At 52.0% G+C, this 27,044-nt stretch overlaps 10 protein-coding genes and 2 non-coding genes across 12 annotated transcripts; 6 read left to right on the forward strand and 6 right to left on the reverse strand.

Moving 5' to 3' along the window:
* Positions 1–233: 233 nt before the first annotated feature.
* On the reverse strand, positions 234–1,733 carry QC762_108760 (uncharacterized protein). Its single transcript, XM_062885294.1, has 2 exons — positions 917–1,733; positions 234–615 (listed from the first exon to the last, which is right to left on the reverse strand). The coding sequence occupies exons 1-2, from the start codon at positions 1,059–1,061 to the stop codon at positions 374–376; spliced, it is 387 nt and encodes a 128-aa protein (XP_062748247.1). The 5' UTR covers positions 1,062–1,733; the 3' UTR covers positions 234–373.
* A 411-nt stretch (positions 1,734–2,144) lies between these two features.
* QC762_108770 (uncharacterized protein) lies at positions 2,145–5,259 on the reverse strand. Its single transcript, XM_062885295.1, has 2 exons — positions 3,834–5,259; positions 2,145–3,771 (listed from the first exon to the last, which is right to left on the reverse strand). Exons 1-2 carry the CDS (start codon positions 4,676–4,678, stop codon positions 2,445–2,447), a joined length of 2,172 nt encoding a protein of 723 aa, XP_062748248.1. The 5' UTR covers positions 4,679–5,259; the 3' UTR covers positions 2,145–2,444.
* A 1,814-nt stretch (positions 5,260–7,073) lies between these two features.
* Positions 7,074–7,530, forward strand: QC762_108788 (uncharacterized protein; the record flags this gene model as incomplete). The annotated part of the gene is made up of 2 exons (XM_062885296.1): positions 7,074–7,353; positions 7,404–7,530. Exons 1-2 carry the CDS (start codon positions 7,151–7,153, stop codon positions 7,528–7,530), a joined length of 330 nt encoding a protein of 109 aa, XP_062748249.1. The 5' UTR covers positions 7,074–7,150.
* Positions 7,531–8,588: 1,058 nt separating this feature from the next.
* Positions 8,589–10,934, forward strand: QC762_108790 (uncharacterized protein; the record flags this gene model as incomplete). The annotated part of the gene is made up of 2 exons (XM_062885297.1): positions 8,589–8,601; positions 8,725–10,934. 2 exons carry the CDS (start codon positions 8,589–8,591, stop codon positions 10,932–10,934), a joined length of 2,223 nt encoding a protein of 740 aa, XP_062748250.1.
* A 228-nt stretch (positions 10,935–11,162) lies between these two features.
* QC762_0007160 lies at positions 11,163–11,279 on the forward strand. Its single transcript has one exon. It is a non-coding gene; the product is annotated as a tRNA-Leu (tRNA).
* A 2,525-nt stretch (positions 11,280–13,804) lies between these two features.
* QC762_108800 (uncharacterized protein) lies at positions 13,805–15,810 on the reverse strand (the record flags this gene model as incomplete). Its single annotated transcript, XM_062885298.1, has 3 exons — positions 13,805–15,390; positions 15,464–15,589; positions 15,647–15,810. 3 exons carry the CDS (start codon positions 15,808–15,810, stop codon positions 14,115–14,117), a joined length of 1,566 nt encoding a protein of 521 aa, XP_062748251.1. The 3' UTR covers positions 13,805–14,114.
* Positions 15,811–16,831: 1,021 nt separating this feature from the next.
* Positions 16,832–18,958, reverse strand: QC762_0007180 (uncharacterized protein; the record flags this gene model as incomplete). Its single annotated transcript, XM_062882843.1, is given in 3 exon segments — positions 16,832–17,014; positions 17,236–17,847; positions 17,859–18,958. The coding sequence occupies 2 exon segments, from the start codon at positions 17,254–17,256 to the stop codon at positions 16,832–16,834; spliced, it is 204 nt and encodes a 67-aa protein (XP_062748252.1). The 5' UTR covers positions 17,257–17,847; positions 17,859–18,958.
* Positions 18,959–19,162: 204 nt separating this feature from the next.
* Positions 19,163–22,673, forward strand: MSH3 (Mismatch repair protein msh3; the record flags this gene model as incomplete). Its single annotated transcript, XM_062885299.1, has 2 exons — positions 19,163–20,048; positions 20,104–22,673. Exons 1-2 carry the CDS (start codon positions 19,250–19,252, stop codon positions 22,671–22,673), a joined length of 3,369 nt encoding a protein of 1,122 aa, XP_062748253.1. The 5' UTR covers positions 19,163–19,249.
* A 93-nt stretch (positions 22,674–22,766) lies between these two features.
* Positions 22,767–24,373, reverse strand: QC762_108815 (uncharacterized protein). Its single transcript, XM_062885300.1, has 3 exons — positions 24,019–24,373; positions 23,267–23,377; positions 22,767–23,193 (listed from the first exon to the last, which is right to left on the reverse strand). Exons 1-3 carry the CDS (start codon positions 24,097–24,099, stop codon positions 23,125–23,127), a joined length of 261 nt encoding a protein of 86 aa, XP_062748254.1. The 5' UTR covers positions 24,100–24,373; the 3' UTR covers positions 22,767–23,124.
* Positions 24,342–24,426, forward strand: QC762_0007210. Its single transcript has one exon. It is a non-coding gene; the product is annotated as a tRNA-Val (tRNA).
* A 138-nt stretch (positions 24,427–24,564) lies between these two features.
* RRF1 (ribosome-recycling factor) lies at positions 24,565–25,751 on the forward strand. Its single transcript, XM_062885301.1, has 2 exons — positions 24,565–24,685; positions 24,741–25,751. Exons 1-2 carry the CDS (start codon positions 24,624–24,626, stop codon positions 25,558–25,560), a joined length of 882 nt encoding a protein of 293 aa, XP_062748255.1. The 5' UTR covers positions 24,565–24,623; the 3' UTR covers positions 25,561–25,751.
* A 15-nt stretch (positions 25,752–25,766) lies between these two features.
* Positions 25,767–26,891, reverse strand: QC762_108830 (uncharacterized protein; the record flags this gene model as incomplete). The annotated part of the gene is made up of 1 exon (XM_062885302.1): positions 25,767–26,891. The coding sequence occupies one exon, from the start codon at positions 26,889–26,891 to the stop codon at positions 25,767–25,769; it is 1,125 nt and encodes a 374-aa protein (XP_062748256.1).
* Between the last annotated feature and the right edge of the window lie 153 nt (positions 26,892–27,044).

Raw genomic sequence — 27,044 nt, forward strand, 5'->3', positions numbered from 1 at the left:
TGTGTGGGTTTCATTACTTACGAGGAATCTCTTTTCTTGGTGAAGCTCCTCGTGATCAGTTTGATGGTGAGGTGATGTTGCGGTTCTTGCGGTGGTTGGAATCAGGACAAACAAGCAAAGCACACAAAAAGGAGCTAGAGATATTGCCAAAAGCTTGCCATTATAGTATACCTTACGTCCCAACTCATATCCACCTCATTATCATAACTCATCTCTTTGATGTAAACCCCTCCCCCCCATCCCCACCTCCTTCAAATAAAGCCGAAATTGCAAAACGTTCAACAAGTCGTGAACAAAATGTGGTATCAGTGCAGATTGACAGTAGAAAGCAAGAGAAAGAAAAATTCCAGACAAACACTCCCACACCCTCTGTCTATTTCTTGAACACTCCCAAAATCTTCCTCTTCAGTCTGTCCGCCAAACCGACAGGGTTCGTCTCCCCGTCCACCACCTTCTTGGCGTGCTCCTTGGAGGCATCCTTGTACTCGTTACCAGCACCGCCGCGGCCAGTGTGGTAGTCCGTGTCCTGGGATGGACGAATGGCAGCCTCGGGAACCAAGTCCTTGTCGGCACGGACGGTCTGCTTCTTGCCAGTGTCGGCGATGTTGGCGGCGCCTTTGGAAATTCTCAAGTTAGCCCTTTTGTTCTGTTCGGGTCATCTTGTGTGTGGAGAAAGAAAGCCTTATCGTCCTGCCGAGCCTTGGCGTAGGCCCCGTGGGGGAGGCAGCAGGGGTGCTGGGTCGAGGTCGATAAGGCTAGCATGACACCACCTCGACCACCATCATCATCACCAGAGTGTTGTTTTGTCCCTTTGTTTGATTGTAGGGGGAGGAAGACAAGTGGACAGCGATGTTGATGGCGTGGGTCATGGGCTATATCCTAGATGATGTATGGGACAAAAGAGGCCGAAGCTTACCTCCACGACCAGTGCTGAAAGCTCCATCGCCATGGCTGCCCTCGGCGCCAACACGGACGACCTCTCCGTCGACGTACTTGGTGTCATCGGGGTTGATGTTGCCGGCGCCACCGCGGCCATGGGAAACTTCAGGAGGAGCGGCCATTTTTTGTTAGGTGTAGTCGTTGACTCGCGGTATGTGGAACGACGAATATGTCCGGTAACCAGGTGGTGAGCTGATGTGTTTTTGGTGACAGCAACAAAAGCTGAAAAAAAAGGGAGAAAGGGAGGGTCGCAAGGGCGAGGAGATGGGATATGCGCCTTATAATGCACCCCAGCTGCACACGCACACACACACCACTCAGGTTGCTTTCGTCTCGAGGCGAACACCAAGGTAAGGTAAGTAGGCGGGTAGTGAGACCTAACGCAATAAGGGACGCCGAGCACAGGCGCTGCAGGACACTCGAACTCGATCAGGATTGGGCAGATTTGGAAAAAGGCAGCGAAAAAATCATATCATAAGATGGCTGGTTACTGGCACCTTGGTTGTACCAACTGGCGGATAGAAATGATACGGATCATCACCTTTGGAGAGAGGGAGAGATAACACCATTGAAAAGCCAAGATCTGGAACGAAGACAGGACGGGAGCATCCCGGCTAGTTCCTGGAATGGCGAGCTAGGACAGAAGGGGAAGTATCAACCCCCACATGCTGATTTTGTGTAAGTTGTGATCATCTTTGTTAGGACTGTGAGCGGAAATGTCTGTATAAAATGACAGTACTTCTTAGATATTGGTTGAAGAGCACAGGTCTCAGGAATAAGCTGTTATACAAACAGCGAGAGCCACAATATAATGCAATGTAATTGAACACTTGTAGTTGGAGCAACAGTAAATGCACACCAAAAACATGAGCAAAAGAATCGGCCCTAACCTGATCAGGCATGCGCCACAAACAGTGGGGAGCCACAGCTTCACCCACAGGCTGACCACTCACAACTGCTCCCTCCCAACGACACACCTAACCACATTACGTACCCGGTTCAGCCAAAGGCGCAGCTTTCTACTCACCCATTTCCGACAGAAGAAGCTCAAAGATATGGAGATCTTCCTTCTGCATGGTTGTATCGCGCTGCATGTCGAAGTGCGGGAATGCGCCTTGTCGTGATTTAAGCTCGGCAAGGTGGAGACAGCATCTCTAAGCATGAAAAGATTCACTATGGCAACATTCAGTTTAATGTCTACAACATGAGAGGTTATGTTTCTTTATATACCTATATGTTCCTTATCTCATTCTACCCAACCGAACTCGCTATTCAGCTCCCCAAACCTCCAGCCACGGGGTATTTCCCTTCTCCAAGAACGCCCCAGGCAATGACGTACCCAAATGGTCCAAAGATAAGATAAGAGCTTCCCATCTCAAATCTTTATGCTGATTGGTGGGCGGGGGTTTTCACATCCCCCCTTGTTCCTTGACTTACACTTAGACGCTCGTCGCACGGACCACATCAACTTCACATGCCACCATCACCACTTCACCTCTCATCAGCTACTCTCCTCCCCCCTCTAAAATAACAACCTCCCTCTCCCTCTCCTCCATCTCCCTCAACATCCTCCCCCTCTCCTCCCAAACCAGCCTCCCCCACTCTGCCTCCATAACTTGCCTCCGTCTCAGCTCCCTAGCCTCGTGTCCTAGTTCCTGCTCAAGTTCTTCCCTCTCCCTCATTAATTCCCTCTCCTTTCCCCCCTTTTCCACAATTTGCTCCAGTTTTAACATCCCCATCTCTCTGTTTTGTGTTGATCTCATTTTTTGGTTTAGGGTGACGTATCCAGTCTGGAGTTTCCTCTCCTCTGGTGATTTCCCTACGTCTGGGATAGAGTCAGAGGGGAATTCCCCTACTTTGAGAGAAAACTCCCTTTCGACGCCTTCGTGTTTCTTTTGAAGGGAGGCAACACCTGCAATGTGGGAGTTTTGCATGCGGGCGAGGGCGGTGGATTGGTTTAGATTCAAGCTGCGACGGCGAAGGGCATGGGACTTGACGAGCTGGGATGTTTCGCGGGAGTGAGACGTGATTAAAATGTCAGATTGGTGGTCCGTTATCGAGGTCATGATAAAGGTGAGAAGGGAGGAGTGCTCGGATATTTGGGTCAGTCTCGCGAGTGTTGGTTCATCAGCTGGGGTGGTGGTGGGTTGTGAAGCTTGACTGCTGCTGCTGGCAGGTTCGCTCTGTTGTTGCTGTTGTTTCTCATGCCGGCGCGCGGCGGCTTTTGATTTCATCACGTCTACCTGTCTGTCTGTGCAGAAGCAAGTCTTCCACCTGGCGCCGCAGACGTAGCAGAACTGGCCGCCGCAGGGGCAGGTCATGTGTCTACATCCGGACACGTGCTCTACGACGCGTTTGCAGCGGTGGCATTTTTGCCAGCCGGACTCTTGGATGAAGGCTTTGGTGCAGAGGTAGTCTGGGTCTTGGGGGCAGTATTCGGTTTTTTTGTGGGCTTTTTGGTGGCAGGTGGGACACATTTTGTGGCCTTTGGTGCACTTGAGGTAGGGGGTGGTGGTGGTGCCTGTTTGGGGGGTGATGATGGTGGTTTTATCGTGCCATCGGCCGCAGTCGGGGATGGGGCAGTAGATTCTGTCGGTGGTTGCGTATTCGGTAGATTTTTCGTTGTAGAGTTTTCGGGTTGATCGTGAGGTGTACTTTGTGATGGTGCGGCAGGGGATGGGGTTGAGGCAGCATTTTGGGGGGAATTGGGCTTCGGTTTGGAGGCCGGTGAGGACGAGCTGCTCGAAGCAGGGTTTGCAGTAGGTGTGGTTGCATATGGCGGCTTTTACCGAGTCTGCTCTTTTAGTGGGTTCGAGACAGGCGGTGCATTCTCTGGGTAAGAAAGTTAGTCGAGAGGAGGGAGGTTGGGTGGGAAGGATAGGTATGGGGCGTACATCTCTTCTCTAGATTCCTTGGTGCCGTCTGAGGGACGGTTGAGGGTTTTGAATGTGAGCCTGGTAAAAGCACTGGGCGATCCTGGAGTTTCCTGGTTCTTATTCTTTTCGCCGGTCTGAGATATATACCGCTCCAAGTGGCGATGAGAGAACACCCTGCGACGCCAGGACCGGGATGGCTTGAGTGTTGGTCGTTCTGGCTCGGTTTGAGCCTCGCTTGGTAGTGATTGATCCTCCACGCGAGAAGCGGGCGAAACGACCACCGCCGTTGTCAAACTCTCCGCGGGTAATTCATTTTCTTCTGTCTTTTGTTGATTTTCTGTTGCCTGTTCCTCTTCCTCCTGTCTCGTCGTGTCTTGGGCCACACGCTGGGGCAATGCCACAGCCGCCTCTTTCTCTGAACGGGCTCGTTCAAAGACTGCGTCTATCGATAATCGTACAACCGTGCGGATTGTATCTGGTATATCTTTGAGCGCGGGTGGGTACGAGGAAAGGGTTTCTGGCACGGGGTAATCGACGAGGAAGTGTTCGCCGTCATTCAATTCTTCGTTTTCAAGCTGCGGTGGTGGTAACCACGTTGTGGGTGAGTTCTGAGGAAGGCTGACAGCAATATTTGCCTGTTTTCCTTTTTCTTTGCCTTGAGCGTTCGGGGTCTCGTCTGGTGGATCTATGCGCAGCGGATCGTCGTCTCCTGGCGTGGTCTCGACATAAATAGGCCGATTCGGTCCCCTTGTCATATCTCCAACTGCAGCGAGAGCCATGGCTTGCAAAGCTGCCCACAGAATGACCTGCAGAAGTGGCAGGGTGTCTTTGTCGAAAACACCAGCCTGTAGAAGTTCTGGCATTGGGTCGTTCTCGGGGATTTCGCAGATCGAGGCGATAGCTGGGCCTGGCAAGAGGACCAGAAGATAGAAAGGAAGTAAGAGGATATTTTCAAACAGAGATTAGGAGTTTGACTCTGATATTTCTTTGCTGCTCGTTTTTTGAGCCACCACGACGTGGCTTCGAGTTTTGAGGTAAGCCACAAAGTTAAGTCTCGGGTTTTGAGAACTTTATATGCTTTGTAAAGTGAGCAACGATTAGGAATTCACGACATCTTTAGAAGCGTGGTACTCCAGTGTCAGGTTATCTCGATATATAGAGAAACTAGCGGTAACCGCAGCATGCATCCCTCGAAGCGGGTTTCCAGGCGACCTTTCGAGGCGAACCTCGTCTTGTGTGGAAGGTGACCATCCATTGGTCCAGTTTGAGCCAATCTGGTCACACTCTTTGCAGTAGGCATACCGGGAGGCTGTGTGTTTACTTGTTTGGACTTGGTCTCGATGATCGGGGCGAAGCTACATTAAAACAATGAGCTGGAATTTGTTTATACAGAGCAAGGTTGATTCTAGCTCGAGGCTCGCTCTATTTACTACAAGAAGCTAACCAGTTCAACGTGGCAGGTCTTGGCGATTGAGAGGTCTCTGAATGGAAATGCGGTAAGTTTGAGCTTTGAGCTCAGCCCTGGCGACCGAAGTCCCGATTATAGCTCGGTCTGCCTAGGCCGTGTGGGGCCGTCGATCTACTGCCGCTCCCGACGGAAACGCTCAATGGAGCGCCGAAGCGGCCGCTAGATTGCCGAGGTTCCACTATAACCGAGGGTCTGTGCGAAAGCAAGACCTCTCTCCTACGGAGAGAGGGCCACTTTTTCACCGGACAATACATTTCGACTGGACAGTACATCTACCAAAATACACCAAAACTAAGTCTATTTTTTTTCCATTAAATCTATATATTAACTAATAGCTAAATATACCTACAATAGCTATAAATTAACTTATAAATACTAGAAACATGATAATTTAATTTAAATAACTTAAAAATATAATAAAATTATACTGTAAATTATAAAGCTAATTAGTCATAATTTTTTTTTAATTACTATTAATTTACTATATTAATTCTAACTAAAAATATCTATTTTAGGTAGTATTAAAACATTTATGTGACGAACTTCTATCCAGAACCTCTGAAAGAGATACTGGTTGAAGGCACTTCTAAACAATCCTGATTCGGTACAGCTAAATAGTGTACAACAATGGCTTGTCTCAATTACAATAGTCTGAATACCAACGATTGTGACTTATATCTATTGCATACTTGTGACGAACCCCTGTACAGAACCTCTGAAAGGGATACTGGTTGAAGGTAACTTCTGACAATTGGTTCGGTGCAGCTAAACAGTGCACAACAAGATGTCTCAATGTAAACACAAGATACCGTGAATACAATCTGAATTGCATACTGCGGAACTGTCTACACCAGCCAGTTCCTCCGTATATATAGACCCTATGCCAAGCCTGTCACTGTCCTGGATCGATAGACTCGACCATCGATCCTATCGATACTGTCCCTTTTGGGATTGACTCTTCTGGATCGATCCTCGATCCAATGATCCTGTTCTGATTGGTCCTTGCTCCTGTACTAATGATTGGTCCGCGGTGCGCCCCGCGCCCCACCAAGTGTCAAGCCGTGACAATACTGCGGAACTGTCTATCTACACCAGCTAGTTCCTCTGTATATATAGACTTTAGGACCGTGGACCGTTGACTTACAGACGGTCCTCGGTCCACTCCTGATTGGCCGATACTGGACCGTGGACCGTGAGCCCCGCCGCGGTCCCCGGTCCCTACCTCATTGGTCCGTTCTGTCTAACTGGACCGTGAGCCCCGCTCGATCGCTCAGTCCAGCCCTAATTAGTTCCCGTGACCCCACTGTATCTCAGAACCGTGACACTTATTGAGAGTATATTTGTAGTGTTGTAGTTGTTTTGTGTGTTTTTTCACTATTTTATTATTCGTGTCACAGTGCCGACCAAAGACTAAGGTAAATGTTCTGTTATTGCGCAAGGGAAAGGAAAAGAGGAGCAAAGCTCCCTACGAAGCGGTATCTAAATACAGCCGAAGCGGCGCTGCTCCTCCCAAGCCTCACACTTTGTTCTCTCATGAGCTTCGCTTTGATGCCGTGACATTACTTTTGTATTAATAAATATCAGTATAGTAATTTTAATATTAATACTGTTTATAAAATAGTTATGAAGAAAAATTCACCTACCTAATTAAAGATAAAAAAAATCTTTTATTCATAATAATACCTATTATTTTTTAGTAGAAAACTATTATTTTTTAAGTTAATTTAGCTAGAAAAAAACAGAGATATAGGATACATTAAATTTTTTAGCTATTTAGCTCGTATTATATTATCCAGTTAAAAAAATTAACCCCCTCTCCGTAGGAGAAGGGAGCTTGCTTTCGCGCAGACCCTCGGTTAATTGTGCCATGGATTTCGACGTCATCTCATTCAAGGTGCAGCATGTCAATAATCTCAAATCGCTCTGCATCATCCAATTGCGCTACACTCAACACCCCAAGATGCGTCTCTCAGGTCTCCAAAAAGAAGTCCTCGGTCTTTATCGGCAGTGTCTTCGAGAATGCCGCAAGAAGCCGGAGGCCACACGGAAACACTTTCAGACCTTTGCTCGGTAGGTTGCTCGCGCTTCACTACATGACTTTAATACTGACCTTGAAACAGCGAGGAGTTTGAGAAAAGCATCAGTCTAGACAAAAGAGACTTCTCTGCAATTGAATTCCTACTGCGCAAGGGTCGTCGCCAGCTCGAAATGTATGCATCACCAGGGGTCAAAGACATCAGGAAATAATCGCCCTGAATGCTCATGCTCTTTCTCGAGCACCTATAAGGGGCGAGCCAGTAGTGGCAGTAGTTACCACGAACAACAACAAAAACAGTTCCTGGCGCCTGCCACTATGAGCCATCTCGAGTCCCCCTTCTCAGCTCGGTGTCGCAGTTTCCTCTCCTTTGCTTCCGGTTCCGTCCAATACAATGTTGTTTGAGGTCTGAGACTCCTCTTCCATTTACCACCCATACTGTTCACACAAACGCACCCAACAGCCATACCACCGGCACCTTGCCTGGTTTTTTTTGGGAATCGAGGTTTTTTTTTGGAATATATGAACGATGCCTGCATTCGACTTAACTTAGAAGGGAAGTCCGCACCGTCGGCCAAAGTTCAGACCAACGCCATCACCACCACCACCACCCAATGTCAATCCAGATGCTCCCCCCATTTTAAGTCCTTCAACCGCGAGTGCCAGTCAGGCTCATAGAGCTGCTCAGGAGGTCATACGGAAGCCTCTGAGCGAGTCCCTTAGGAAGCTACGCCGTGCCCAACGTGCCCTTGCACGGCGAAAGAGGAGGAGCAGGGTTCGTGTATCGTTTAGACACTCTACTGGCAGTCGGACCTCTAGTACGGCCAAGCGAGTGTCGAGGCAGCTCAAGGCTGGTGATGTCAAACAAGGCGGCGGCAGTCCAAGATCCCGTCCTCTTCCCCCGCCGCCGTCATCAGAGGAAAATGTGGGAGGTTGCTCTTGGAGCCCGTCGAAGCCACCGCGTCCGCCGCCGAAAGATAATATTCGAGCGAATATCAAGCAAGCCGGTGAAACCCGACACAGACACGCGCCGCCAAAGAAACCTGCCCAGCCATCATCACATCCCAACACCAGGAACCAGACATGGGGGGGCCCACAGACTGAACACATTAAGGCTGTTTTCGACTGTACCAAAGGGAAAACATTAGTCGCTACACCAGTAGATCACAACCTTACACGACGCCGAGTGCAGACTCCTCGCTATTCAGTATTCCCCAAGGCCCATCCCCGCCACTGCAAACGTTCAGTTGACCCAGTCAAGGAGTCGATCATGATCCGGAAAAGTCCGATTATTCAACAGCAACGGCTATCAGCTTTGCTACCGTCACCGCCAGCACAGACCACAACAACAACAACACCTGTTCCCCCCCACCAGAAACAACTCCCCGATGTAGCAAAAATTTCAGGTATGAACCCCAAGCAGCGGGAAGAAGCAGCCACAACAAGAACCGACCCCAAAACCGACTCTGAACGAACCCTTGACGAATTTGTCCGTGAGCTGGAGGAGTTTGCAAAGGCGTTTGAGGGGACTCGTGGGTCGTTGTTATTGTCTACACCGTCAACGACGGCTTCGGTGAGGACGGTGCGGGAGCTTTTGCCATGGAGGGAGGAGTTTTGGGAGGTGGGGTTGGCGGTTACTTCTTGCGAGCAGAAGGGACAGGTGAGGAGGTATGATGAGGGGGGAAAGAAGTTGGGGGTGTGTAGGACGAGGAGGTTGGATCAGTTTGGGGGGAGTAATGTGCCGAAGGTTGGGGCGAAGGGGAAGGGGGGTTTGGGGATGGGCGTCGTGAAGGGGGTTTCGTCTTTGGATATCACTTTGGGTGCTAAAGAGTTGAGTTTTGGGACGGGGGTTATGGAGGGGGTGGCCTCTTTGGGGAGTAAGGAGTCAAGTTCGGGGACGGTGGCTGTTTATAAGCCGAGACGGGGGATGATGGCTGATGAGACGGAGATGAAAGAGGGGGGCAGCAGGTCGCGGAATAACGAGATTTATTCGGGGTCGAGTAGTACGTCTGTTGAGCCGGTTAAGCTGGCGGCGGTGGAGAAGAGGGTTGTTAGGGCGAGGGCGAGTACGGTGTTTTTGGCGAATAAGCCTTTGCCTGTTGCGCCGGCGTCGTCTGTGACGGCGAGTTCGGAGGATGTGGGAACTACGGTGGGATCGCAGAGTGAGGTAAAACCGGAGGGATATCAGAAGCTGGGGTCTAGTTCTGGGAGTGAGAAGGAGCCGTTGCTGTCGCTTTCGGAGCAGCGGGTGAATAGTTCCTCGGGGGCGAGGTCGGTGAAGGGGAAGGAGGTGGATAGGGGAGGGGGGGAAGATGAGAAGGTGTTGCCTGCGCTGCTGCCGCCAAGGACGGCGCCGCAGGTGAGGCATGGGATCAAGAGTGATTGGCAGGCTGGGGGTAGTATGGTTAGTGCGTGGAGGCAGTTGCCTACTACTATTGTTGAGGAGAAGGAGCCGTCGCCGGAGAAGGAGGGGAGGGTGTTGGGGGAGAAGGGGAGTATCGATCGGGAGCAGAAGCTATTGATGGAAAACAAGGGTGTTAATCAGGCGCATGGCTTGAACAAGCCGGCGGGAGTTTTGAAGACAAAGACAGAGTTGGAGGCGAAGGGGAAGGGGATTAATACTCCTATGCCAACACCAGCTCAGGGGAAGACACCGGTAAAGGCACCATTTGTCATAAATCGCGGCGTTATCACCAAGACACCTGAGCTTCTCCTCCCCCAAACATGGGAACACCACCCCCTCGGCACGCCATCCTCCTTTAAGAGAGCGCTCGATGACGTGGTGCGAAAACTCGACGCGATGGAGGTGAGGGAATGCTCCTCCCCCTTTGGTGCGGTGTCATCGCCAACGACAATGAAAATCACAACAAGCAGCAGCACCAAAAAAAGAACGTCTTCGTCGTCTGGGAGCAACGGGAAACCCTCCTCACCAACAACACCGGCGCAGAGGCTGCAGAAGGCGGTGATGATGAGAAGGGAGAGGATGGATGCTGAGCAGCAGCAGCAGCAGCAGCAGTGTGTTAACTTGCCCCCTTCTGCTTCTATTGTTCAACCGGTACGTTCACGGGAGTATATACCGTATATGATGCCGCCTCCTGGAGGGTTGGGGTTCAGGCCGAGTGAGTTGAACTCTTCTAGAGGGTTGGGGCAAGGGCGGAATTTGAGGAAGGGGCTTTTTGCGGGGGTGGGAGCAAGGGAGATGGAAGACGACAGGGATATTTCTGATGAGGATATGCTGAAGGGACTGAAGATTATTTGTGCGGCGTCGGCGGATAAGGAGTTTGATGGGTTAGTGAGGAGGGAGACGGGGTTGAGGTTGAGGAGGTTTTTGGCAGATTTGAGGACTTTTGAGTTTTTGGGCGGGAATGGGCAGGTGCCTAGGGTTGGTGGTGGTGGGCGGCAACAGATGGGGGTTATGGAAAAGAGGAAGAGGGATGTGCAAGTTGAACGGGAGAATAGAAGACGGAGTATTAGGGGGATGGATGGGTTGAGGGGTCTTGGGGATGGAAAGAATATGAAGGAGAGTAAGAGAGAGGGAATGGGAGTTAGAGAGAGTGTGCGGGATAGGGATACTAGGAGGAGGTTTAGGGGGTTGGGGAATGGACTGATGAGGTAGTTGGGCGAGGGTATTGGTTTGGTCATGCAATGGAGAAAATGATTTGGCCGGGTAATGGTAGTTTTAGGATAGAAATAAAGGCTTTTGCATATACACACTGCGCAACAGGAATCATACTTGCTGGAGTGCTCTATGGTGTTTTAGTGCCCCTGAATGCTGCATCAACAGTGCGATGGAGAGAGCAGCCAATGTGTAGCTTGGGTTTGTTGAGCAAAGGCATCAACGAATGGTGAGATGGCCGAGCGGTCTAAGGCGCCAGGTTCAGGCCCACCTGAATTTCTGATTCTTCTCTGAAGTATCTTCCTGGTCTCGAAAGGGGCGTGGGTTCGAATCCCACTCTCATCATATATTTTGACTCTTTGTTGTTATTTTTAATACTATCTCTCTGAATGGATAAGCTCTCTTATGCATGGGTTACCCTCCCTAAAACATAGCAAAATCTGTTGGTGTTGCCGTTGGGCTTAGGATAAAGGAGGAATACAGAGTTTATTTCAGGAAGTTGCTGAGTCTTTGGTCTAGGCTTGGCTTGTTTGTGTACCTAAGAAAGGGGCCCCTTTTTAGGCTTCATGCAGTCAGACAACATGAAAATTATCTATGCACTGACAGAGTTAATCACAGCAACCATAAAAGAGGTCTCGGAGTGAAAATTGGTCAGTTATGTTACAGAAGCATTCTAGAAGCTGACTTTATCTCCCACTGCTGTGGGCGATTGGTGCGCCTCTGATGTTTCATTTATCACAAACACCACAAGTAGAACGGATCGGACTTCACTGGTATCCTTCTATGATATTTGAGTCAAGTTAATACCTCACCGTTATACTATCCATCCCCGCAAGTGACGCGTTATCTCTCTCAACTTTGAATCTTATTAGAGTGCGTGGTTTATTATTGTTCCTCCTGTAAAGTATTTGAGATATTTTGTGTGTGTTTGTTCAAGACTGTCTTCATGATCTCCATTGCAGGAGGTGTATCACCGCATATAGATTGTCTCCCTCTGCAAGTAATTCAAAACGGTATATCTTATCGTGATCATATCATGATAGTGATATGAAAATGAACAGACTCTCGGTGCGGGTCACGGCTCGCGGCACGGCATGCTTATTCCTCAGGTACGGTAGGATTTCAACAGTACCTGTGATCACCGTTTCTACATGGGGTGTCTGAACGGAAGTGTGGGACTGATCCCTCTAGTAGTCCAGTCCAGCAGCGTATCCGCCGGAGCCCAGTAATCAAACAACCCCGGTTTGACGCTGGCTCTTGCATATCAGACTACGGGGTTGCACATTCCAAGACAGACAAGGCGTGGAATTTTGGTATGGGTCTTGGTTCAAATTTATCTGGGTCGAGCGATGTCCCCTCTCGTCGTGGTCTCATCACCAAAAACAAAGAGGTTGCCCTGTATAAAGCCAGAAGCGAAAGGGAAGTTCTGTGCAGTAGCTCTGCATATACATATTCACCCTTATGCAGAAGAGACAGGTGAGGTGTGTACATCCGCGGTGGGGATTCACACACACACACACACACACACACACACACAGAGAGAGAGAGAGAGCAAGCACAAGGGCTAGATTCAATCAAACTGGGATCATCCCGACTGCTTTCGGGATGGCGAATGTGGTGGTACGAAGTCAAGTCCGAAGGCGGGCAAGTAGTAGCAAATACACGGGAAGTCTAGGAACGACGAGTATCCAGTACCTGCTCGCCATGTGGAGAACGGGGTTGAGGCCAAGATGCCCACTCCCAGCTGTTTGGGCTATTTTGCCTGACCGGGTATTATGCTTTAGTGCCACGGGTGAAAAGGGTTGGCGTGCAGGAGTGGTAGACGGTACCTAGGGGGGAGGTAGGGGGTACCTTGAAGAAGGGGAAAGGGTGTGTGGGGGGAGGGGGGGGATATTGGGGAGCGGGTAATATAAATGATTGTGGTTTTATCGATCAATTGCTCGAGTTGGGAAGCTGATCGTCAGAGGGGAAGGGGGGTGGGAATGTTTGGTACGGTGGTATCGATGGGAATAATCAGTTGAGGATGGATGGGGATGTGATGATGCGTGGCGGATTGTAACCTCTTGGTTTCTTCACGGTCCAATGTGATGTTCCCATTTCGCTTCTAGAACTTCTCATCTCGTCTCATGATGCCCTCTTGTAGTAGAGACTCTAGGCTGGTCTAGTGCTGTTGTCTTTGCCACATATTCCTACCTCGATGTTGCCCTCATGTTGCTGTAAGATCTAGGCTTTGTCTGGTGGTGGTACCGACCCTCGGTCTACTCGCTCTCCAACTTGCGGCAAGAAAACCCTTCTGGAGAGTCTGGTCCGGGAAAAACCCACGCGAGGTGCAAAAGATGCCTGAAGTTTGGAAACCCCTCCCCGAATCGTGATGGACCCAAAACCCGAGTGGACGGAACAGATCTAGTGTTTCCCTACATCAGGCAGGGCCAAGGGGGCAATGAACCGGGCGGATGGGAGAATGTCAAGACGTGAAGCGAGAGTCAGGCAGCCATTGGGATCATCGCCGGTGATGAGTTGTCCCAAGTGAAGTGGCCATGATGACCGGTGATGAGATCCAATCAACATCGTCATGCGAAAAAAAGAAAAAGTTACCATCAGCCCTCCATATTCCATTTCTGGCAACAAGGTGAAGTGAAGCCATCACCACAACCTCCCCACCTCCCTCACCGTGGTTAAATCCAAGAGATGACGGCATAATCAGCACACCAATCCAAAATAACGAGTCAGAGATCCAAGGTGAAGCCATCACCACCTTGAGACAATCTCCCTCACCGTGGCTAAATTCAAACGCGGCACCCGCAATCTTCCAAACTATCCATAAGGCACAACCACCATATATCACAAATTTCATGAAACCGAGCAAAAAGCATAATTTTCCAAACACATTTATTGAGTAGGTGGTTTGTATTGAGGTAGTAATAGTATTGGGGGGGGGGTATATAGTAAAAAATAGATTATTCCATCCAACAACAGAGACACACGCGCGCATATTAAACGAAATCCACCGCTATGCAACTTCAATGTTTTTTGTTCATCGTTCGCGTAAACACATAATCTTCAATGTCCCGAATCAAAATAATAAGCGACATCAAAATCGCGCGCGCACGCAAAACAAAACATCAAACAAGTCGCCTTGTTTTCCCACAAAAAGCAAGAGCTAAAAACAAGCCAACTGCTTTAAGCAGACTTGGTCTCGCTGATCTGAGTCTCCTTCTCGACCTGGTTAAGGTCGACGCGGGCAACCTCAGCCTCGTCACCGTCGATGATCTTGGCGAGCTCCTCGAGGGTGGGGCCCTTGGTCTCGACATACATGAAGTAGACAAAGGCAAGCTCGAGGAAGATCCAGCAGGTGTAGATGAGGTAGAGCTTCCAGGTGCTGTTGGTGGGGCCGAAGAAGTCGAAGGCGACGGGGTTGGCGTAGATGTTGAGGGTGAGAGCGCACTGGACGGACAAGTTCATGACCATGAGACCCTTGGCGCGGAGCTTGTAGGGGAGGATCTCGATGGCGTAGCCGACGAGGAGACCGGACCAGGCGAGAGAGTACATGATGCCGAAGACCCAGATGAAGAAGATCATGGCCTTGTCGGCACCGGGGGACTGCTTGGTGTCCCAGAGAGCAGAGCAGATGGTCCAGAAGACAAAGGTGCAGAACATGCCACCGGTGGAGGCCAGGAACATGGGGCGGCGACCGACCTTGTCGACAAGCATGGCCATGGTGACGGAGACGATGAGGGCAAGGCAGGTCTGGCCGGCACCGAGACCGAGCTTGGCAGTCTGGTCGGTGACACCGGCCGAGTCGTAGAGCTTGGAGGAGTAGTTGGAGATGATAGCGTTACCAGACCACTGGGAGAAGATACCGAGGGAGATGAGGACGGCGAATCTGTAGCGGTTGCCCTTGGTGCGGAAGAAATCGGCGTAGCTGGAGTTGCCCTTGGCCTCGTACTCGAGACGGATGGTCTCCTTGATCTCCTGGTACTCGAACTGGACGGTGGGGTGCTGGTCGTTGCCGTTGGCGTGGTACTTGGCGAGCATAGCAAGAGCCTGGTCATGCTTGTCCTTGGCAATGAGGAAACGGGGGGACTCGGGGACCCAGTAGATGAAGGCAAGCTGGATGAGCGAGGGGAGGGCCTGGAGAAGGGCGGGCACACGCCACGACCAGTCGGTGGGGACGTAGGCGGTGCCGAAGGCGAGCCAGGAGACGATCAAGGCACCGACGTTCCACAGGCAGTTGTAGACGCTGGTAAGACGGCCACGATGCTGGGGATGGCAGATTTCGGTGAGAAGCATGGGAGACGAGATCTGGGCGAGGGAGTTGCCGAAACCGAGGAGGACACGGCCACCCATGAAGACACGGATGTTGGTGCAAGAACCCTGGATGACGGCACCGACAATCATGATAACGCAGCCAATGGCGATGGGGAGCTTGCGACCAAAGTTATCGGCGAGGAGAGGGCTGTAGACACGGGCCAGGTCAGCAATCGTTGATTGCCGTTGGGCTTCTTTACTCTCTGGAATCCAAAACTTACACGATAGGGATAGAGACCAAAGAACCAATCTGGTAGAGAGCACCGACGAGACCGAGGAGGGAACCTCTGGGTCTCTCGAAGTAGCTGTCCCACTGCTCCATGTTCTGGACAGCGTTGAAAAGCATACTGTAGATACCATGTTAGCAAGGGACCCCCCAGTTTTGCTTCCGAAACCAAACGTACCCATCGTAACCGGTGGTAGCAGAGGCAACGCAAAGAATGATGGCGAAGAAGTAGAGCTTGCGAAGACCGGGCTCCTGACGCCAGTTGACTCTCTCAAACTGAGGAGCCTCCTCCTGGGCGACCTCGGCCGCCGCAGCTTGGGGCTTCTTATCGAAGATGCCCATGGTGATGGATGGTTGGTGTGTGAACTCGACGATGGGCTGTGAGGTGCGAGAGAGGCAGCAATTGAATGGCTCTCAAGAAAGATGTTGGCGACACAGCTGACCCGGCTCCTTGGATCCTAAAAGGGTGGGATTGTCAGGAACGCAAAAACGAGGATGGGATGGGGGATTATAAAGACATGTTGCTCAGGGACGGTCAACCAACCCTGGGGTACGGAAGAGTCGTGGAGACCAAGACGGACAGACGGACCGGCCAGGCGTTCGAGGGACAACCGGGGTTGGGCAGGCATCATGGGGGGAGGTGTGGGACATGTTCACACCAGAGAAGCTTGACCAACTGCGGCCCTGAGCCCACCACCTCACCACCCCAGAACCGCTACCCGTACGGCGAATCCTCCACTTCTGCAAATAGCTAGTGTCTTTTGTTCAGTTCCAGGCACGTCTGGATGGGGCTCGCATGCACGCCGATACAGCCCGTACAGGTCGTCGGTACGGGACAGGACGGCAACAGATTGCTGGCTCTCAGTTGAAAGTACCCCCCCTTGTTGGTCTCGCCAGTTCCCGACGGGCTGGCCGGAGACGGGTTGCTTGTCAATGAGGCTAATATGATATGTATGTATGTCCCATCAAGCCATACGTACACAGTACTCATATTCGAGATGCTTCACTCAGGACTGGACTGTGTCAAGCTCGTGAAACTTTCCTCTCTTGATTTCCGTGACAACACATTTCCTGGGGACCCCAGGTCTCCCCAGCCCGCTCCTCCCCGTACCCCAGAGAAGTCTGCAAAAAAAGATGGAGCGATGACACCAAAGCATCGTGGAGTCGAGTTGATCACCAGGTCTCTCCAATCTTTCCCCAACTTTGACCACTTCTCCCCCAGCTTTGGCCCCTCCTGTGGGAACCCGCACTTTTTTTCCTTGCCGAGACTTGGCAGACATGGGCCTCGATGGCGCCCCTGGGGGGGTAAGCTCGTCTGCTTGCCCGCCTTGGGGATCGGACCGGTTTTCGCGTGGGCTCCTGGTCAGCGTCCAGCCAACCGAGCAGCGTCGAGCGAATGGGAGCATGCCGCCGCCGCCACTTTCAGCAACCTATGCACGGCCGGTGGAAGCGGACCGACAAAGAGATCGCGCTGCATATTGGCGCTGAGATGTGGCGCGCACTTGAGCTTGATTTGGCCAACGCTCACTAACGTCTCAACGTCGTCCTGTGATGGTTTCGTTTCTGTCATCAGGGAGGGAATCAAAGGCTCTGCTCTCTCAACTTGTTCGAGAGATAACCATGGTTGGCAGCGGAAAAGAGACGAATTGTTGACCCACGGGAAGGCAGGGGTGTGCTCCTTTCTCAATTAGGCAGTATTTGCCAAAGTCGGGAGCTCCCCAGGGGGGGTCCCAGGATGTCACGGCGGCAGGTATATGAGATGCATACCGACTGCAATGGTATGGCCATGCGTGCCGATAATACACAGGCCTCGCTTGGGCTGGCAGAAGCTGGGCACAAACCCGACGCTTGGAAACAAGCACATCCCGCTCCGCGTAGACGACTTGGAGATGTGCCGGTACGTCGAGGTCGAAGTTAGGCGGCCGATGCCAAGGGGGTGGTGATGGTGAAGAAGGTTACGGAGTAGTCTAGCTACATACTAATGCGGGCAGAGCTGGTAGCCAGTCGGAGGAGACATCTCGTAGGGAAGCCGGAGTGGCACACCCTCGCCGCCGAAGCACATGATGGTGATGTTTGGAGACAGCCAGTGGGCCAGTGGGGTAGCGAGCCGTCAAGTTTCCAACGACAGCCGGTGATTGGTCCGTAGGAAGCCTCCCCGTGTTTCCGACGAGTGGGAATCCGGGGCACCCCGCTTTCTTTTCGGCCTTGATCATGTTTTTGGCGCTGACTTGAGGCCCTTCCAAATGGGCGACATGTCACTGCCAGAAGCACTAGTGGCTGTTGGGCAAACACGCTTGTGCAAGAACGAAGATGTTTCTCCGGGTTGGTGAGTGATGATGCCCTGTTTCGCGAAGTTCGCCCTCACGGCGGCATCTCCAGCTGGGCGTTCACTGGGCGTTCACTGGGCGTTCTGGGGTGCGGCTCCCCCGTTGATGCTAAGGGATCGAGCTAACGCTTGCCTCGCAACTTCTCCCGGCTTGGCTTTTCATTCAGGCTAAAAGGACCTGGCCCTCAGCCGTTTTTGCTCAGCAGGCGTTTCCTACCCGTGCTTTCTAGCGTCCAGATAGCGTTTCGAAAAAGACTTTTTCCGCTGGTGAGCTGATCCCATCTGATCTGATCGGCTCGCGGCCGGTGAGGCGTGTGTAGGGGAAAGGGGAAGGGCGCGGTGAGTGCCGGACACATGGCCCGAGGCTATTACTAGTAGTTTTGCTAGTTTCTGCAGCTGTCAACCAGGAAGTTGTCGTGAGCTCGGTGCCTTCTCCGTGCCTTTTGTCATTTTACCATGTGGGAGACACGCTATGTGGCCATCACCGAGTCCACTGTGGAGAGAGTGCTGGAGACTCGAGACCACAGGCGGCCTGATATCTCGATGGATCAAAAAGAGGCGGTAACATCATGCTTGAAGCCAACGAAGCCAATGAAGCCAATGACGTGCAGACAAGTCTTGAAGCACGCCAATATTGTCACCCCGGGGAAGGGAAATAATGCACCCTGCCATCCGAGGCTAGAGGCGCTGATATCAAACACACGATATCACTTGGACGACACACACGATTCCCAGGTGCCCGGGACGCAGAGACAGAGAGCAGAGATGAAATCCATTATTAAGTGTCGCATCTGGGTGTGGAACTATTCCCAAACAGCCACGGTGGTTTGCGGCACCAGGACAAAATAAGGGAAGCATAGGCGGGACGGCACCGTTCGCCGGTGGCACCTGAGGTCCTAGGGCCGCCCAAGAGGTGTCTAGGCCTCTCTGCATAAGTCTTGGGTGTTGTTGACTGTAACCGCAAAGTTTGGTCCCGATGCCTACCTAATATCGGGCATGGCACCGAAGGCATTGAATTTGGAATTTTCTGTTCTCCTCTTTTGAATCAACATGCCATCTCTCTCGAGGAGTTGTTGAAGAAGCAGCGGTGATGCCGTCGTGTCTTCCCGACTGTTTCCGCTTGGGTGATGGTTGGGAAAAAAAGGCAATGGCCGGGGACATCCCTGCCAAAACTCGGGGGGAGGCGGCAGACGGAGTTTGAGGGGAAGGCTGGAAAAAGCGCGGGGTTAAGCACGGGCCACGTTGCGGTCATGTGAATTCGCTGCAGATGCAACCACTCAGTTGCGCGGCGCGTTTCAATGCAACCACTCAATTGCGCGGCGCGTTTCAATGCGCGCGTCCAATTTTTGGCTACGCGTCTGCCGTGGAGTCATTCGTCCCTTTCTGGTGCCGCCGTGACATCACCGTAACGACTACACATAGCATCGCCAACCAGACCAAATCCACTGCGGCATCATGGTTGGGTCTTCGAAACCATCCGAAAAGAAGCAGTCATCCTTGACTAGTTTCTTCACCCCAAAGACTGTCAATGGCTTGTCACAGAAGTTGGCTGCCCAGAAGCCAGCCAAAGACGACTCCAAAGCTGGACGCTCGTCCTCGCCATCGGCCCCTGGACCGTCTCAAGTCTCCAGGTTCAAGCGACCTCTCCAAGAGGACAATGACTCCGGGAATGGGACTGAAAAGACTACCAGGTCTAGCCGTTTGACCAAACGCGCCAAGCGTGTCCTTGACGACGATGACGAGTCCGAGAATCAGGAGCTTCCAAGCTCGCCTCCTGCTGGAAATGGCCCAAGTTCATCCAGAACCGGAAAATATGTCTACGATGAGGGGTCCGCCTCAAAGACTGGCGCACCCGACGAGGACGAGACCGAAGATGCGGCAACGAGACGGAAGAAGGAGGAGCTGCACAAGAAGTTTGTCAAGAAGCTTGGCCATCCAGACAGCATGTCGTACATGAAGAGGCGCAATGGTGCCCCAGACAGTTCTACTCCAGGCCTGGAGGGTGATGACGCCGAAGGAGAGGATGAGGCTGAGGAGGACGAACCACCACCGACCAAGGGCAAGAAGAAGGGTGCCAAGACTGGCAAGCTTACGCCTATGGAAATCCAGTTTCTCGATATCAAGAGGAAACACATGGATACTCTCTTGATTGTCGAAGTTGGTTACAAGTTCAAGTTCTTTGGCGAGGATGCTCGGATAGCTGCCAAAGAGCTGAGCATTGTGTGCATTCCTGGCAAATTCAGATACGATGAGCGTAGGTGCAACTTGCATGTGTTGTGTTCCGATCGTTATGCTGACCTTTCGCCAAGATCCATCCGAAGCCCATCTCGACCGATTCGCCTCTGCCAGCGTGCCAGTTCACCGACTAAACGTACACGCCAAACGCCTTGTTGCTGCTGGTCACAAAGTTGGTGTTGTCCGCCAAGTTGAGACTGCAGCCCTCAAGAAAGCCGGCGACAATCGCAACGCACCATTCGTCCGAAAACTTACCAATGTCTACACCAAGGGCACATACATCGACGAGACAGGGGAGCTGGATCAACCGGGAGATGCCACTGGTGCTCCATCTGGTGGCTATCTGCTTTGTCTTACTGAATCCCCGACCAAGGGGTCTGGCACTGATGAGAAAGTGCAAGTCGGAATTATTGCCGTACAGCCTGCAACCGGAGATATCATCTATGATGACTTTGAAGATGGCTTCATGAGGCGGGAGATGGAGACCCGGTTGCTCCATATCTCGCCTTGCGAATTCCTCATTGTCGGTGACTTGTCCAAGGCCTCCGACAAAATTGTCAAGCATCTTTCTGGCAGCCGTACCAACGTGTTCGGTGATCGAAGTCGGGTTGAGCGGGTGCCCAAGTCAAAGACGATGGCTGCTGAGGCTCACTCTCATGTCACCCAGTTTTATGCTGACAAGACCAAAGAGGATGACGAGAACTCAGCAGCGCTTTTAGAGAAGGTCTTGAAGCTGCCGGAGTCAGTCACCATCTGTCTGTCAGCAATGATCAACCATCTCACCGAATATGGCCTGCAACATATCTTTGGTTTGACCAAGTACTTTCAGTCGTTTAGTACACGACAGCACATGTTGATCAACGGGACAACACTTGAGAGTCTCGAGGTCTACCGAAACTCTACGGACCACTCTGAAAAGGGTAGTCTGATGTGGGCATTGGACAAAACCCAGACCAGGCCTGGCCAGAGACTGCTGAGAAAATGGATTGGTCGTCCATTGCTTGACCAGCAGCGGCTAGAAGAGCGTGTCACTGCAGTAGAAGAGCTTCTAGAGAAGCAGTCTGCCATTCAGGTTAGCAAGCTGACCGGCATGCTGGCCTCGATCAAGGCCGATCTGGAGCGCAGCTTGATCCGTATATACTACGGAAAGTGCACTAGGCCAGAGCTTCTGTCAACCCTTCAGACTCTCCAGAAAATCGCCATGGAGTATCACAGAGTGAAGTCTCCGGCAGAGACAGGCTTCAAGTCAAGCCTGCTCCAGGAGACCCTTCTCTCTCTGCCTGCCATCGGTGATATCGTCACCTCCTACCTCGACAAGATCAACGCCCAAGCCGCCAGAAAAGACGACAAATACAACTTCTTCCGCGAGGAAGAGGAGACAGACGACATCACCGATCACAAGCTGGGGATCGCGGCGGTAGAGGCCGATCTCGACGCCTACCGCAAAGAAGCCACGGCCAAACTCAAGAAGAAGGTTTTGGTGGAATACACCACCGTCTCCGGCATCGAATACCTCATCGAGGTAGCCAACACCGACCTCAAAAACGTCCCCGCCTCTTGGGCCAAAACCTCTGGCACCAAGAAGGTCTCTCGGTTCCACACCCCAGAGGTGATCAAACTCATCAGCGAGCGCGACCAGCACCGCGAAGCCCTCGCCGCCGCCTGTGATGCCGCCTTTTCGGCTCTTCTCTCGTCTCTCGCGGCGGAGTATCAACCACTCCGCGACGCCGTCTCCTCTCTCGCCACATTGGACTGTCTTTTGTCCCTCTCCCAGGTGGCCTCCCTACCGGGCTACTCCAAACCCAACTTCCTCCCCATCACGGCCCCCCCTTCGATTTCCATCGTCGAAGGCCGCCACCCCATAGCAGAACACACCCTTTCCACTCCTTACATCCCCTTCACCACCTCCCTCTCCTCGCCTGCCCCCTTGGCCCAACTGATCACAGGCCCCAACATGGGCGGTAAATCCTCCTACGTTCGCTCCGTCGCGCTCCTCGTTTTGCTTGCTCAGATGGGGAGCTACGTCCCCGCAACAGAAATGACGCTCACCCCCTGCGACGCCATCTTCACCCGCATGGGCGCGAGGGATAACCTCTTTGCGGGGGAATCAACCTTTATGGTTGAGGTCAGTGAAACAGCTTCTATTCTCCGCTCCGCCACCCCGAGGAGCCTGGTGATTCTGGATGAGCTGGGCAGGGGGACGTCGACGCACGACGGTGCGGCGATTGCGCATGCGGTGCTGGATTATGTGGTTAAGGAGGTGGGGTGTTTGACGTTGTTTATCACGCATTATCAGAACCTGGCGAGGGTGGCGGAGGGGTTGGGGGATGGGAGGGTGAGGTGTGTGCACATGAAGTTTAGGGTTGAGAGAGGGGGGGATGGGGATGGGCAGGAGGAGGAGGTTACGTTTTTGTATGAAGTTGCCGAGGGGGTGGCGCATCGGAGTTATGGGTTGAATGTGGGGAGGTTGGCGAGGTTGCCGAAGCAGGTGTTGGAGGTTGCGGGGGTGAAGAGTAGGGAGATGGAGGAGGGGGTGAAGGAGAGGAGGCTAAAGGGGGTGGTGGGGTTGTTGGGGGAGTTGATGAATGGGGAGAAGGGGGAGGAGGAGTTGGAGCAGCTTGTGGAGGGTATTGAACAGCTTTAGGTGGGCAAGGGACTGTGGAGTGTGGCAATTGTTAATTGTGGGAGTATACATAGGACTGGAGTTGGTTGGGGTTGGTGATTGGTGTTGGGAGGGGGGTTATTGCAGCTACCTACCTAGGTTTGAGTCGGGGAGATATCTGGAAGGTAGGTGCAGTACATGAAATTGAATATTCCACAATTGTGTATATGTAGGACCAATAATGAAGTTCCTGTTATATCTTGCACCAGCCGTGCTCAACACATTTGATCTACTTCATACTGAGAAGAGGAGGTTTGACATGACGACGATAGATCATCTTCCAATCTTTCCCCCCCATGAACTTCATCCATGCCTTGAACCTGCTAGACGACTCTGCTTAATTTCTTCTTGTCTCTGGCGGCAGAGCTCCTGATGGAACGGTATCCCAATAGTTGTTTGTATCCTCGATCTCCAAACATTTATTACAACGTCGTTAATGCTCGCATTGGGTACAGAGCGTTTTCATCGTTTCTCGCCGATACGGTCCATGCTGATGGGGGCACTACGGGGGTTTCATGTTACTTTACCAGTCTGGTGACATATGTGCAAGGGATATGGTGATGGTAAAGACTTACGCAATACCAGAAGAACCAGACGGTTGGTGGGTTGGGTTTGTTGGTGGCATTGTTGATGTTGTTGATGTTGAGGAGGATGGAATAAACTGGAAGATCCAAAGGTGTGTTTGACTTGTTAGGTATTTGCAGTGACGAGTGCTACAATAACTGACGACAACAACGAATCTATTAAGAGAGGACGAAAATGTTTTGATAGGGGAGTCAAGAAGGAAGGGGCTTACCTTTATATATCGAAGGTTCCCCTTCCTCTTGCACTAGGTGCCTTGGGTACGCGTTATATGCCATACCCCTCGCTCTTGTTTCGGCTTGCCATCTCGGGGGACCGGCAATATCGCTTCCAACGAGCCAAGAGAGACAAATACCGAGTTCCCTCTTCGAGATCTTGACTGTTGTGTAACTTCCGGCAAGTTGGGACGAGGCTCTGGAGAGACAGCAGCACCGCCGACATGTACTTGATCCAAACCAATGAACGGTATGAGCTTTTTCAGTTCAAAGATGAAGAACCAGTCAACGTGACCTTGAACACTTTCCGGCTTCTTGTATCAACAGTGCAGGTAGGTGTTGTGTTTGTTATTCATCACCAGGGTTCGAGCGAGTAAGAAAGTCAGTTAACAAAGTGGACGCTTTTTGATAGATTGTGTCTGAAGAGCGATTGTAACATAAATAAATTGGAGCTAAGCCTGGAGAGTAGGAAGTAGTACGTCGAAGGTGTGATCAGGTGTATCCTTCGTGGAAGTATCTCGTGGGCTTACCTGTCCTGAAGATGCCGAAGACATTCCGACTCCGTAAAAATCTGAATGGAGTGATATGATGTTGGGGCAAGCAAACGACATTTTCAGAGTGCAAGATAAGAAAACAGTAAAATCGATAGTCGGTGATATCCAATTGGAAATCGTTCGAGTCGTTTCACAGGTATTCTGAACAACACTTTAAGGATGGAATGTGATTTATGACATGTGGGAGACCTACGAAATGTAGCTCTGTCAAGCTGAGAGGTAAGTTAACAATCAAGACAGGTTCAGACAGTCGAGGCAAAACGGATGGCAACACAACAGGAGCCAAAAAAGGCAAAAATTGATCGCGGCAGGGATCGAACCTGCGATCCTCTGCGATACTGGGATATTGTAAAGCAGATGCCTTAACCACTGGGCCACGCAACCTATTTGATTGGTGGATGTGGACCGCAATTAAGTTTATGACAGGACCAAGCGGGAGCGGCCCGCATCTTGGCAAGCTCTTATCTTATCAGTGAATGTGATTGCACCCAAAGCTCAACTCCCCGCCAGCTTGAGATCAGACGGTACCTTGAGAGCTACAGGTGGAGCAACTGAAAGTGTCACAGACCATACCAAACAAAATGAACTCACTCAGAGTGGCCAATTCCCTCGTCCGCAGCAACGTGACGGCTGCTGTGCTCAGGTACGTCCCTCCCAAGACTCCATTGACTTTACTTTCCACTAACAGAAACCCCAAGAACCACTCCCTGCATCCTCCTCCCTCAAGCTCAAAGACCATGGCTCCCCCAACAACTCCCACAACAAACCCTCCCCGTCCGGTCCTTCTCTCACTCCCCCTCCCTCTCAAAACGTAACCGCAAAGAAGAAGAACCCGAAGAAGACGACCCCCGAGGCAAAAAAGGCGGCAAGAAATCCAACAAAAAAGAAAAGGGCGGTGCCCCAGCCCAGCAGCAGCAACAAGAAGCCCAACCCTCAGCAGCCGCCGAAGACCCCTTCAACCTCGACCCCCTCATCGCCCTCTTCCAAAAGACCGAATCCCACTACACCTCCCAGCTCGCCCTCCTCCGCTCCCCCACCGGCCGCTTCAACGTCGAGTCCATCGGCGCCATTCCCGTCTCCTTCGACAAGAAGTCCACCGTCACGTACCGCCTCCAGGAGCTCGCCACCGTCGCCCCCCTAGGCGGCCGCCGGTGGTCCATCCTCGCCTTTGAGGAAGCCTCCGTCAAGCCCATCATCTCGGCCGTCCTCAAGTCGCCAGACTTCAACCAGCAACCCCAGAGAAATGAGGAGAACCCCCTCGAGCTGACCATGACGGTCGAGCCGGAAAAGGTCGACGACCTGGTCAAGAGGGCAAAGGATCTCTGCACCGAGTGGAGGAATAAGCTCAGAGACGAAACGCACAAGCACGAGACCCATGTCAAAAAGAACAAGTCGTTGCTGAAGGATGACTTGTTCAAGATCAAGGAGGCGTTGAAAAAGCTTCAAGATGAGAGGATGAAGGTTGTTGCGAATAAAGAGAAGGAGGTCGTGGCCGCTATCCAGTCCAAGGCCAAATAGACGACCAGGGTCTTAAAAAGGTTGTAGATGTTTTGTTAGATAGTTGGTGCCCATACGAGGCGTTGGATCTCAAGTATACCAGTGTGCGTTTCATGTACCATCACAAAAAAAAAAGGACGAGTTACACAAAAGATTTCTTTCAGTCTAAATTCATATCACAGTAATATACCTAATGTTACATCGACAGCCTCACTGTCTTTTGTTGTTTAAGCCCTCTTCTGGGCACCCCCCTTTCCCTTAGCCGCCTCAGCAGGCAACAAATTCATCACCTTGTCCAAAAACCTCCTCTGGTCCTCCCCCCTATAACTCCACGTCCTCGCCGTGTAGTTCTCAATCAACCCCTTCACATCCCCCAACTCCTTATACCCCACCTCCTTGTACTTGCCCAACACAGCCAAATCCAACACCGCCTCCCTCGCCTTCAGCGGGGCCCGTCTAGGAAAAAACCTCTCCCCCTTTTCCAACCAATCCCTCTCCCCCTGACTGTTGAAAAAAATCGGCTTCCCCTCCTTGAACGCCCTCTTCCTAACCGCAGTGATATCCATCGTAACCCCACTATCCCTGTTGAACGCCTGGCCCCCGCCCATAAGCCTCATAGTCTGAATCACACTCTGCACCTTCCCCCACTGCGCAGAGGTAGCAAGCCCACCCCCGTAACCACTCAGATCCTTCCTCCTCAGCTTAGGAACAAACGGCACGACTTCTCCTTTTTCGTACCGATCCACAACCGCCTTTTCCGCCTCGGAAAGAACCATCTTTCCTTCGTTGGCCTCCTTGGGCTTTTCTTTCTTTGCTTGCTTGTTTCCCCCCTTACCACCAGCACCACGGGTAAACTTCCCGCCTAGACGGGCAGATCGACTGCCTGACTGTCTCCCCCCCGCACCGGGACCAGCACGACGGAATCCAGGTTGTTGTTGTTGTTGTTGTCGTTGGTTGGAGCGAAACCCAGTGCTTGGTCTCGGTCCTACAGTCCCGGCTCCACCACCGGGAGTGTACCGGGCAGCTAGACGAAGGGATTTGATACTGAGAATTTTTGCCCCGGTTGGCGCACCACTAGCAGAGGGGGCTTTCCCAAAAGGGCTGGCGCTGGGGCCGGTGTTGTTGGCGCGGAGGGTGCGGATGTCGAGGGGGCGTTTGACGGCGGCGCCGGTCGAGATCTTGGTTAGTCTTGTTGCGGCGGAGATTGAACGGGTGGGCTTGTTGTTGTTGTCTTCTTCGGCGAGTTGGGGGCCCGAGGTGGTGAAGCTGCGGGTAGCGGCGGAGGTTGTTGTCGTCGACGGCGGGGCACGACGCCCGAGGACGCCGGCCCGGAGGATTTGCTGCCTGGGCATGTTGAGAGAAAAAATTGTCGCCTTAGGGAATGGGTTGAAAACCCCTCGATAGGCGACGTTTGAGGGTGAGAAAGGTTGGGTGGGCGGAAAAAAGTCGGCGACAACACCGGCGAGGTTTCGAGCTCACGAGCAGTGAGGTTCATTTGACGATGG

The sequence above is a fragment of the Podospora pseudocomata genome, assembly GCF_035222375.1.
Source record: "Podospora pseudocomata strain CBS 415.72m chromosome 1 map unlocalized CBS415.72m_1, whole genome shotgun sequence".
In the NCBI taxonomy this organism is placed as follows: Eukaryota; Fungi; Ascomycota; class Sordariomycetes; order Sordariales; family Podosporaceae; genus Podospora; species Podospora pseudocomata.